This window comes from Falco rusticolus, chromosome 2 (assembly GCF_015220075.1).
Source record: "Falco rusticolus isolate bFalRus1 chromosome 2, bFalRus1.pri, whole genome shotgun sequence".
In the NCBI taxonomy this organism is placed as follows: domain Eukaryota; kingdom Metazoa; phylum Chordata; class Aves; order Falconiformes; family Falconidae; genus Falco; species Falco rusticolus.
Genome location: NC_051188.1, coordinates 11847090 through 11859264, shown reverse-complemented (window position 1 = coordinate 11859264; position 12175 = coordinate 11847090). Strand labels below are relative to the sequence as shown.

The following is a 12175-nucleotide window of genomic DNA, read 5'->3' as shown; positions in this document are numbered from 1 at the left end:
ACATAAATTCGGACCAGCTACAACCACGCAGGAAGCTGAACCAAATAGCGGGGGAAAAAAAACCCAACAAAACAACCCACAATTAATAATACTGCAATGAAATTACCGTTTGAACCGAGCCGTAACGATGTCAATTACACGCACGCTCCCAATTTGTCCCTTTCACAAAAGCAAGAAGCCAGCAGTCGCCTGCTCTCACGTTTATTCTTGACTCTGATAAATGCACATAATTCAAAGCGTTATAAAAATCAGCATGTGTATTTTAGAAAGATTAAAAAGCCTTCCACACAGCCTCTGGGTTTCAGTCTCTGCCGACCAGGTGTGTCTCCGGGGGCCTGTCAATGCGGAAGAGCAGCTCGGCGGGCAGCAGGTAGCCCAGGTACTGCACGCTGTCGGGGCTGGTGTCCTGGTGGTAGTGCCCTCCTTCCCCGTGGGGGCTGAAACAGTGGGTGTGCTCCACACGCAAGTCAAAGCCCTGTCACCAGAGAAAGGTCCATCAAGACGTTTTCATGTGAATGGTGTTTAAAAGTCCTGGGGTGGTCTCTCCTAGAGAGCCTGCTCCAACCATGAAGCACTGAAAATACGCAAGACGCTTGTGACACTAGTAACGCAAAACGAGGAACTGCACAAGGCTTTGCTGTAGGACATCAGAGAGAAAAGAATCCAGTAACCCTGACAGCCCCCAACTTTTGCTGCCAGTCTTGAAGATTTCCTTTTTGTTTGTTTTTTTTCTTCCCTCCCTTCTCTCCATTGGGATTAAGTAAAGCAGTCACACCAAGGAACCCATACGGGAAATCAGAACCCCTTTGCACTGAATGACACAGAGCCATGTGATAAAGTGACTATCGCTCTACTTCAATTTTGAGAGCCAGCTTAGATGAAAATGGGAAGAACAACTAATAAAAGAACAAACAGCATACTAAACTGTAAGATTGCCCTCACCAGTTTTATATATTGTAGAAGCATAGAATCATGGAATGGTTTGGGTTGGAAGAGACCATTAAAGATTATCTAATTGCAACCCTCCCTGCCATGGGCAGGGACATCTTCAACTAGACAGGTTGCTCAAAGCCCCATCCAGCCTGGCCTTGAACACTTCCAGGGATGAAGCATCTGCTTCTCTGGACAATGTGTCAGTGTCTCCCTACCCTCATCGTAAAAAAATTTTTCCTTGTATCTAGTCTGAATCTCCCCTCTTTCAGTTTAAAAACATCCCCCCATGTCCTATTGCTACAGGCCCGACTAAAAAGTCTGTCCCCATCTTTCTCATAAGCCCCTTTTAAGTATTGAAAGGCTGCTATAAGGTCTCCCTGGAGCCTTCTCTTCTCCAGGCTGAACAACCCCAACTGTCTCAGCCTGGCTTCACAGGAGAGGTGCTCCAGCCTCTGATCATCTTTGTGGACTCCTCCTCTGGACCCACTCCAACAGGTCCATGTCTTTCTTGGGGCCCCAGAGCTGCACGCAACACTCCACGTGGGATCTCACAAGGGGGACAATCACCTTCCCTGACCTGCTGGCCATGCTTCTTTTGATGCAGCCCAGGATACAACTGGTTTTCTGGGCTGCAAGAGGATACTGTTGAGTAATGCCATGGCATTTGAATGCCATTTTCTACTGCTGTTTCTGTAGTGACCTCAAACTTCTCCACAACCATAGGCTTAGCTGAGTGCTGTTGAGCTTGCAGTGGGTACAGATGGGAGTAACCCAGCTGCATCCACTACACAAGTTGCATTGGTGCTGAGTGGAGCAGCTGTTGATGGCTGTGTGTTCAGAGTACCCGCTAGTTGATTGTGGGAAGATGCACACAATTTAGCCATAGGTCAAAGGCTGCCACGTAACAACCAATGAAGTCACACCCTTGAACATATCCAAGCCTACAGCATGTCTCATTTAACTGAAAAATGTTTTTTGTAAAACCTATGACTATACTTTTGTTTATAAAAGAGTCATTTTCATCCACGGTTTCCTGGTTACTTTTAAATAAATGATCTTCCTAATGATGAATATCCTAATGGCTTTTTAAACCAGATTGGTTTTTATCCTGAACTGTTTGCCGTTGAATTTAGTGCTTGTGAAAGATGCTAGATAACTTTCTAGCATGAGGCTTTGCAGACTTTAATTTGCATTGGCAATTATGAGACACATGCTTCACATACTTCGACACAGCATTAGCAGAGACAGTTCTTAGGAAAGTGAACTACATGAACACAGGGCTGAACAAGTTTCTATGCTCTGGACATTTCTCCTGGTGTGACCAGAACTGAATGCAAACTATGCTGTTGGGTTTGGCACACACTTGCACACTGGAATTGGAACTGAACCGTTAAGTTCAATCCACTACAAACAGCCACTAGGTTTCAGAACAGATTGACCTAGCCTCAGTTCAAGCCACCAACAGAAATAAGAAGCTTCTATTTCATTATACCACCTCTGGAAGAGTTTAACACAATATATACAAACACCTGTTTTTAAAAAGAAAACCACATCCAAGACAACATTTATTACCTCTCCGTTTACACTTAGAAATGAGAAAGAGACTCACTGGATCTCTGGAAACTATTACTGGCTGACAAATCAGTGGAGCTTTCATTTCAAAGAATTTGAGCCAGTTATTCACATCCTCGTCAGTGTTCAGAGGACAGGCAGAAAATTCTGGAGGCTAAAGCAAAAGTAAATTGTATAAGTGAAAGGAAGACACTTGTACCAAGATACTTTTTCTCTAGCAGTTTTCCTTCACTTTTCCCCTTCCCACTATTCTGTTCACATTTCTTCTTGACTAAGAGAAGCTCACCAGTGCCCATTACTGTGTTACTGCCAGAAACAGAAGCGACCAGAATATTGATTCTTTCATTGCACAAGTAGTGGGAGAACTACTGAAGTGAGGGTTCTCCTTTTGGTACATTTTAGAAGCTCAGTTATTTTTGAAAAGTCTATTGCTTCTGATAAGTATCATCTCAGTTCGTGTATTTAATTTCAATTCATTTTACAATAGTTCTACAGCTCTTTAGCTGCTCATGGATTTCAAAAGAAAGGATCAAGGCCAAGTAATACAGCATCACTAGTTTTGTAACGTCAGTTTTGTAATGTTTGTTGTAATGTAATGTAAAAAAAATAAAAGCTTTTTAATACACGGCTTATCCTAAACAATTTATACATGCATTTAAAAATACAAAACAAAGTCAAGGCACTAAGATGTTACACCCTGATTTATACTTCTGTTTCCAGAAGGACGAAGAAACTTGTATGAATTGAGAACAACATACCATAATGTGAATCTTTGCTTTCCCCTTCTGAATGATAAATGTACCACCCATCCCAACCGGCTTTTCTCCATAGCGCTTCTCTAAAATTTGTCTCAGACAAGACACAAAGTTGAGTTCCCCAGTTCTTCCATTGGCTTTCACTTCAATGACCTAGAGAATAAAGTTAATTTGTTATTGCTGTCTCCCACTCCAACAGTCTGCAAAGGTCTGTGAAAGCTTCTCTGAAATTCTTCCAAGCTTCCAAGTAATCCAAGATTACTTTTTGAAAATGTGAGTTTCCCTGCAAGTGCTGCTCCACTTGCACCCTTCCACTACCTGACCAACTCTCTTTCCTGACTTTTTGTTGTGCTGGCTTTGCCTGTGAAGGCTGCTGGGCAGCAAGTAATTTACTAATACATGAGACAATGGTACAAGCAACACCTTTCTGTCCACCAGCTGGCTTCCACTCTGTTACAAAGAAATTGCTGGAAGTAGAGAAGGTTGCTCGGTTTCCACGCAGTAGTAGGTATTTGACTGCTCTGCCAACACCTCTTTGTGCTAGCTGTGTTAGGGGAAGAACGACAAAAAATTAGACAAGTGCCCAGACCTGATTTACACAAGTACATTGTACAACTGTTATGTTAAATCACAGCTAGTTTGGACTGCATTTGGATGGATGAAGTATGATGGCAAAGTTTTAGTAAACTAATATTTATCCCTCAAAAATTCAAATGCCTCTCTGTCTCCACCAATTCTTCCCTTCATTTGACAGCATCAGCTCCTTATGTTTGGATATTTCTTTCATGGAATCACTACTTTACTATTACCACAGAAAACTGACAGGAGAACATTGAAACATGAGTTTCCCCTCAGCCACAAAGCTCTACAAGCAAAGTCACCTTTGATCCAAGTACGTACCTTACCAGGTTGGCCCTCACTGGCGTAAAGGTTGGCCAACAGCCCAAACTCACAGTCAGTGTATTTACTGCTGTACTTCTCAAGAAGGCACCCTTTATCTGCAGGATTTATCTGAGCAATGTAGCTCCCATTTACAGCAGGCTTTTTTTCACTCTTAGTTTGAACAATAGGGATAAGCTAAGAAAAAGAACATGGAAGAATAAGTCAAGTAACTCGATAAGAACATGTAAGAGTCAGTCAAGAAAATGTAAGAGTCAGTCAAATGAACAGAACTCCCATAAGAGCAATTTAAGCTTTGGGCCATGATCCCAAGAAATAATCACCTTCATCACACAGCTCTGACTCTCAGGATGAGGTCTGTACCGGTAAGAAAAATGCACTAATATTGTAATGTAATTGAAAAGTCCAGAAAACAGTTCTACTTTTTCTGGACAGTTAAATTTAACATTATGTGAAGATGAGTGCTAGTGTTAACTCAAAAACGAAAACCAGAAGAAAAAGTCCAACCATTGAGATCTTAGGCCTGCATGCAAGTATTGGAATTTTATGCGATACTTTCTCAGTGTACAGTAACAACCATTATTAAAGCGGCCCAAATTTAATGCTGAGATGGACTATCTCACCTGCCAATAAATGCATCAAAAGGAGATGGCAAGACCAGAGGTTTATGCTTGAAAAGACTCTGACTAACCAAACTACTCCACAGGCAGTATTTTTTGTCTCCTGCTTCTCCTGCAGATGATCATTTTGTATGTGGCACCTTTAAAATTTACAATTGTAAAACAAAGCTATCCAAGAGGGCAAAAGACAGGGAGTATTTAAAAGGCTTTTACCAGTAACTTTGACAAGTATTTCTAAATCTTGTCGTCAAAAGCTCTGGTCAGGTCTTTGTCAATCAGTTACAAAAAAATCAGGTTTCTTGCACGCTTCAAAGCAATCACATGCTTCCTGGAGAATGAAAAGTTAAAAATTAATCTTTATTTTCTCAATAGTATGTGGATGACCCTCACCTGAACTCCTTCTAATGTGTTTTATGTGCTTTTGGCATGAACGGTGTTTCTTAAATATTTCGTTGCAAATGCAAAATACCCAGCATACTGCTCTACCATTATGATCCTTGCGTGATTCACCGAGAACCATCACACTTATTTACTGACCTCAGCATTTACTCCAAGAATCTTAGATGAAGCAGCTCCAGCTCCAAGAATGAAAGCTCCAGGAAGCTCTATATCTTTTGCAACTTTATTTAGATCATAAACCTGCAAAAGAGAAACAATCCTTTGATTTTGGTGTGGTGCTCCGATTAAGAATTGTCATTCTGTTCACTGTAACCTCTGGACGCATTTAATTCACAATGCCTTCCTTAGTATTTTAGATAATTCGGTTGGACACAGTTTCTGAACAATACAACATTTAGTAGTAACTAACTGGGTACAAGTCCACTTGTTTTCTAAAAAGTAGAGATGGGCTATATGTTCCCCTGCCATTTTACCCCAAAACTGAATTACTGTTCTTACTGAAATTTATATTTGTGTAAAATGAAAAATGGAACAGAATATCATGTAGATACAGATGCAAGTGCAGCATCAGAAAGGAGGCATGGTATTTTTTGGGAAAAGACAGTAATATGAATCCAGTGTTGGCCTGACAATGCAAATACAGACAGTTTTTACAAAAAAGCCTGGTTGTGTCTTGAAACCACAGGCATGCAGCAAGCCATATGGTAACACGCAGACAAGTCCTTTGTTTAGTAGTTCCTTCCACTGCTCCTGTCACAGATGATGCGTTTCCAAAACTATCTTATAGCCCAGGGGAGGAGAAGATGAACCATCAACCATGATGTGCTATTTTTGCTACAATGTGTAAGATTTTGTGACATAGTCTATGTTTAACAGATGTCAAAATCAACCTCACAAAATACTAAAAAGTAAGTCTGTTTTACAAGTGGAATGTTATACTGTCCATCAGTCCTCAGTTTTGTTTAGACTTCAACAATGCTTTTATTTTGACAAATGTATTAATCTCCACAGCTACAGGAAAAACTCACTTTTTCTTTCTGTACAGTAGGTATGAGGTAAGGAACACCTCCCACATCTGCTATTCTAGGTTTTCCGCAAATTCCTGGAAGAATAGAGCCAGTTAGCTTAGTAAAATATTTTTTCCTAATAATCTTAAAATGAGCATGCAGTCTAACCGGTTCCTCAAACTTCTAACACCCTGAGAATACTATTTTCCTAGCATGCTTACAAAAAAAGTGGTGCGCTATTAAGAAATACAAGGACAGTAAGCTCTAAAATGATTCACGTAAGGATTTAATGCTAGGCAACGTGTTGCAAAATTAACATACTCTAAGCACAAAAATATATTACAGAGGGCAACAACCACCATTTGCCAGTTCTCCAGTAAGATGCCCTTGCCACAAAGTGGATACCCTCACTGGGACTCCATTTGCAAAATTTCAGCAAAACTGGATGTCCAAGTCTCAGGACAAGTATTTTAAAAAGGGATGAACCACCTTCTGGAGGTGTTTCTTTCACTACGTTGATGACAGAGGGAACTCAGATGAGCACAAGATGACATATCTGTCTTCCAGACAGTTGATGTCAAAGAAGATTAATCCCACTCAGAGTAAGACAGTCTCACTTCACTGACAAATGTGAATGGCAAGAATTTAAAATTAATGGAAACACAACTCCTTAGGTTCAGATAGTGACTGGCATGGATCTAAAAAATTTCTCCTTCTGGAAGGTAACAAATTAATTTCAAAACCTCTTCAGTACACTAAATAAAGCTTGTGAAATAAGTGAGTATTGCAATCATAGGTTAAGAAAAAAAAATGACAAGTACTTGTAATGACTTGTCCTTGTTCACACACTGACTAGGAAGCAAATCCAGAAATAACATGTAGCTCTCCTCTCATGCTTATTCTTTACCTGAAAAACAATTCAAGCTCTCCCAACATCTTTGGAAGATCAAAACCAAGTAGGGTCAGGTAGAAAGAACTGGAGAAGTCTTAGTGGAAGACAGGAACGCTAGGTTACCTTTAGCAGGAAAGTTGAAGGGTTCCTGAGTCAGATCAGGACAGTCTACAACAGAGACTTGAGCATCAGCAAAGTTTTCTTTAAGCCCTTTCTGCAAAACTATAATAAAAAACAATGGCAGAGTCATTGACAACAAAAACGTACCAAGAGTTTGACAAGTTACTAACAACAATAAATATACCTGTTTAGGCTTTATTTCAGCAAGACACATTAAAGGACTTAAGCTTACTCTAACTCTATTCAAATGTTACTGTCTTTAGGCACTTGTTTCCTGAGGTAGAACAAAAGCTTGTTCAGATAATTGTTTGCTACCACATTAATTAAGAATTCTAAAAAACTTTTAACTGAAATACAATAACTAACTTCTCCTGGTGCTACTAGGAGCAGCTCAATGTGAAGTAACATGGGTAAACTTAAACCACATTCAGCAGTGTCTTTACTTCACAAGAGCAGACAATTATAGTCATGGTCAAATAAGCAAGAGCAAAGGAGGAAGTAAGTTCTAGCTGAAGTGACAATCAGTTCTTTAAATATATTAACTAGACTGTTTGCAATAGCTTGATTATAATCTCAAATTCTCTCTGCTGTCTGGAAATTTCTGTTATCACAGGATATTGCCCATCATGTTTAAGTTCACGTGGAGATTTTCTGGCGAGTGCCACCATCAGTACAAGACAGGTAATGAATGGCGCTGATGACAATGAACAGTCCCAAATCTAAACTTCTGGGTTTACTTCATATCAATGTTTTTAGGCTTAGAACCTACAAAGTCACTCAAACAAGGATTCTGACTTACACAAGTGGACTGTTTGGAAACAACTTCCAAATCTTAATTGAGTGTGGGATTGCCTTCACATACACTTCTTTAAATACGGTGTTAAAAGGTCCAAGTTCTTTCATGCCTGGGCGTCTGCTTTAACAGATGTCTCAAAATAAGGAACAGAAAATCCAGCCTGCGATCTCAAATCAGGCAGTTCCTTATTCACTCATAAGACTTCCCTGTGCCTTTGTTTCCTCCAATCAGGACTTCAGCCATACCTTACTTCTTGGGAGCAGATTTACCAAGCTGTTGACCACAAGGGTCAGTAGAAGGCATTTGGCAGGTTTCTAAATCTCCCTCAGTACCTTCTGGCAAGTGAAAAAGGACAATAAAAAGACAGCCCTCAAATTATGCTCAAAAGCTGAACAGCAAAAAAAAATAATTCACAGCTTACAGGAGGTCCTCAGGACAGATGGGGGGAAAAGAAGAAAAAATTCTGCTTCATACTATTTTTTCTGCTACTGTTTTAAGCTGTTCTACTGCAAGTACCTGCTGTTCTCTGCACAGCCCACAGGTCTACAGCAGTGCTGGCCTATTGGCCCAGCCCAAAAGCTACTGAGAACCACCTGGGGTACTGCTGGGACTACAATTCCTTAAAGCATGGAGATGTCAAACTGATAGAGACTTGGGAGGCTGACAGACTGAACTTGAGGACCTCTCTGAAAGCAAAAAAAGCTTTAGTACATCTGCTGCAGGAGACAGACTACCCGAAGGAATAACACCTTTCTACGAGGGCAAGGAAAGAAGCTCATGAGGTGAGTTGGACCAAATCCTGTCCAACCTTAACCATTCTGTTATTCTGAGCACGTTTGGTGAAGGCTTTGGAAACAAACTAAATAAAATGTTTCCTGCAGCCTGGTTCTAAGGCAATCACCAAAAGAGGACCCGACTACATTCAAGCAAGAGGACTTGCTATACTGCATCTTGTCAGCTGTGTTTTGAGTAGTCCTGAAAAAGAAAGGAATACTGGAGGGTAGAGGACAGACAATCCTGTATGTGTAAGTAAGTCAGTCTGTAATTGTCACACTTTCACAATCTGTGCACAAATCTGCAGATGCAGCAGACAGTTTTAAAGGATTTAAGAGTCTCTGTGCTAAATATTACTGGGATTTGGGGAAGGAGTCATTGTTTGCTTTAAGGAAATAATAGCACATAGAAAGATAGTGCTTTTCTTTACATCTCAGTGTGTTAAGAGCATGAACATTCTGCATGTACTAGCTGTAGAAAGGTTTTGATAAGAGCTTTAAGATTAAGTTTGAAGAGTACATTATAAGTTTGTAAAAAGTTACACACTGTGTGACTTACCCCCAGCAAGCTCCTCCAGACTTGGAACGTGAAAAGCAAACCTTTCAACTTTGGCCATTTCCTAATCAGTGCTGATTTCTTCTGTTAAGAAATTACAATATGCCGCACTGTAGGAGCAACTGATCTGTCAACAAGGGTAACAGTTTAACAATTAAAACAGACTGTTTTCAATATGTTACTTATTTTTCAGTTTCACTCCAGAATACATAAACAACAGTAGAATTGTAGTTCTGCCATCAAAGGAAAGACTAACAGCTTCAATATTTATGTTACTTTTCTTACGTGCTTTGGAAGATGTCCGTCAGCTCTACAGCTGGCTCAGATCATTACATATGATAGTCCTTCAAGCTTACAACTGGGTGTACGCAAAACACACTCTATGCTGTTCAAAGGACAGGTCAGGAGATTTATCTGCCCTTTGTAAGCCTGGAGTCGTAATTTATTTTTGCAAGAAAACTGCTTTTCTGAGCACATGAGCAGCCTCTTCAGGTCTTCCCTACCTTAATATTTACTTTTCCAGCATTTGTTATGGTGGACTTTCAACCTCAACTGTGACATTGTGTCCAACTGAGTCTGGGCATGTTTCCCCTTCCAGAGGGGAACAGGCTAGCAGCAAAACAGAAAACAGCAGCAGCAAATTCTGCAGTATCAGGCTCTGTATGGGTACGGAGCCTGTAACAAAAAGGTTTTGTTTGAACGTAAGTTTAAGAACCCCTTTGCAAACAAAATATATTTCAGTCAGCCTTGCAACAGCAAACTGCTACTAGAGCAAACCACTAGCTCAGGGCAGAAACAGCTAATCATACACTACCTATAAATTAGCCACAGCAATCATTAACTGCTTACGCACATGCTTGCTGCACACAGCAGAAAAAGAAAATGGGTCCCACTTATCCAGATGTCAGGCTTTGGAAGAAAACGCCAAAAAACCCAATTACAATCCCAGACCTGACAGAGCTTTTGTTAGGAAGGACAGTGATGTAAGCTAGCTGTTTATGTATACTTTCAGCTTCTATTTTTAAAAAATGTTAGCTTTTATGATTGTCAAAATTTGTAACTGTCATTATACCATCAGCCTCTTGAGTCTGCATAAAGGAAAATAAAACCCAGTGGAAAAAAGAGTCAGGAGATTATAGCAGTCACCTAACTGAAGTCTTTAAGCTCAGAGTTCAGCCACCCCAAATTACTGCTGTCAGCAAGCTGCAAAGAAAGGCAGAAAGCTACCCATGTATAGTAATTCTCATCTTAGTTGTTCTTATACATCTCCACAGGTGACTCCCTCCCTCCTCTGGCTGTGGAAAGGAAAGTAACAGGCTGGATTTTATGCCTCTGGTAGAAGCCTGCTGTCAGATGGCGTGAATCATACCCCAAGACTTTAAGTGTGCACCCAACACAAGAGAGCATGTAACTAGTCTGAGCAAGAAGGTAAGAAGATGGCTTTGGCAGCATTGTTTTAGATGATCCTCATCTCCTCAAGAACATTTTGCCACCTCTGGAGGGAGGCTGTGCCATCACTCAAGACACCAGTTGAAAAAGTCCTGAAACAGGCTTGAGAAGGCAGGCTAGAACTGCTGTTGTGCAAAAGGTAGAGGCAAGACTCGGACACAGATAAACAAGCAGGCTCAGATATAGGCCATCATCACCTGCTGTTTAAAGGACAGTAGTCAGCTCCCCACAATCAAGAAAGGAGGGAAAGGCTGTGGGTAAAGCATGATGTACCATAATAAACCTGATCTGCTTACTGGACAGTAGTCCTTACCAGGAAGGACACAAAAGAGAACTAGATCCCTGAGTCACCACTGCAAGCATTCACAGGGGATCCGGTGTGGTTTGGGAGAGGAGAACCTGCAAGGAGACAACAGACAATTAAGGTCCATCATGGAGGGATGGAGTGACATTGGATTACTACAGACTTTCAAAGAAAGAACACAAATGCTAAAGGGACAATAAGACTGTTAGACCTGAGACAATGCAACAGGAATGGGGGAAACAACATCTGAAAGACTTTCAAAGTGTAACTTTTTGAAGTGGGAAGGAAACACCAGAGAGAGCAGTCAAAGGACAGGAAAATGCATATGAAATGGGAACCTTGATCTTAATGGGGGTGGGTGGTGGGTTGTCCAGTATCAAAACCTGAACCAAGACTAGTTTGGGGGGTAAAAGCCAGAAAGGAGAGGTTATAGGCAGTCTAATGAGTCGGGGGGGAGAAATACCAGGGAAACATTGAAGCTGGCAGTCAGTGAGAGAAAAAATTAGCGATGACACCAAGAAGAGCTAAACATTTACAGATGCACCCGGAGCGGTTGTGTTCCTCGACTGGGGTGATGCACGGCGATCCCGTATGCGGCAGGGGTCGGCTGCGGGCCGGCGGGGGCTGCCGAGCGGCTGGGATGTGGGGAAGAGCCGGGCACGAACAGCAGCGGGGCGGGAGCGGGGTCTGCGGGGCGCTGCCCGCCGGGAAGAGGCAGCGAAAAGCGCTGGAGCGAAGAAACACTTAAAGCTGTCCCGGCACCCGGCGGGGCTGCCAGAGGAAGCAGGGGGTACTCGGGCCGCAGCCGCCCGCTCGGGGAGCCTGGGCGGCAGCGGGGCGGAGCGGCAGGGCAGCGGTAGGGAGAGGCCGGCCGCTGCAGCGCGCAGCTCCTGGCGGCCCCGCACCGAGCGGGAAGCCCCGCCGGGGAGCCGGCTGAAGGGACAGACGGCCGGGAGCTGCCCCGCGCTGCCCGATCCTGCAAAAGCGCCGACGGACGATCCCCGGCCGCCGCTAGCGCCAGACCGCACGTACCTGCGCCGCCGTCCGGGCTGCGCGGCGGCACCGCCCGCCCCCGCCGAGGGCCGGCCCCGGGCACCAC

General features: G+C 42.4%; 1 protein-coding gene across 6 annotated transcripts; it reads right to left on the bottom strand.

Moving 5' to 3' along the window:
* Nucleotides 1-185: 185 nt before the first annotated feature.
* On the bottom strand, nucleotides 186-12173 carry C2H11orf54 (chromosome 2 C11orf54 homolog). Of its 6 annotated transcripts, none has more exons than XM_037376241.1 (11): nucleotides 12109-12173; nucleotides 11086-11171; nucleotides 9827-9998; nucleotides 9327-9450; nucleotides 7202-7300; nucleotides 6208-6281; nucleotides 5318-5419; nucleotides 4161-4337; nucleotides 3264-3413; nucleotides 2543-2659; nucleotides 186-475 (listed from the first exon to the last, which is right to left on the bottom strand). In XM_037376241.1, exons 4-11 carry the CDS (start codon nucleotides 9382-9384, stop codon nucleotides 302-304), a joined length of 951 nt encoding a protein of 316 aa, XP_037232138.1. In that variant the 5' UTR covers nucleotides 9385-9450; nucleotides 9827-9998; nucleotides 11086-11171; nucleotides 12109-12173; the 3' UTR covers nucleotides 186-301. The 6 variants fall into 6 exon arrangements, with proteins under 6 accessions (XP_037232138.1, XP_037232139.1, XP_037232140.1 ...); XM_037376242.1 differs by lacking the exon at nucleotides 12109-12173 and adding an exon at nucleotides 11613-12066; XM_037376243.1 differs by lacking the exon at nucleotides 9827-9998 and having other exon boundaries at nucleotides 11069-11171.
* Nucleotides 12174-12175: the final 2 nt, after the last annotated feature.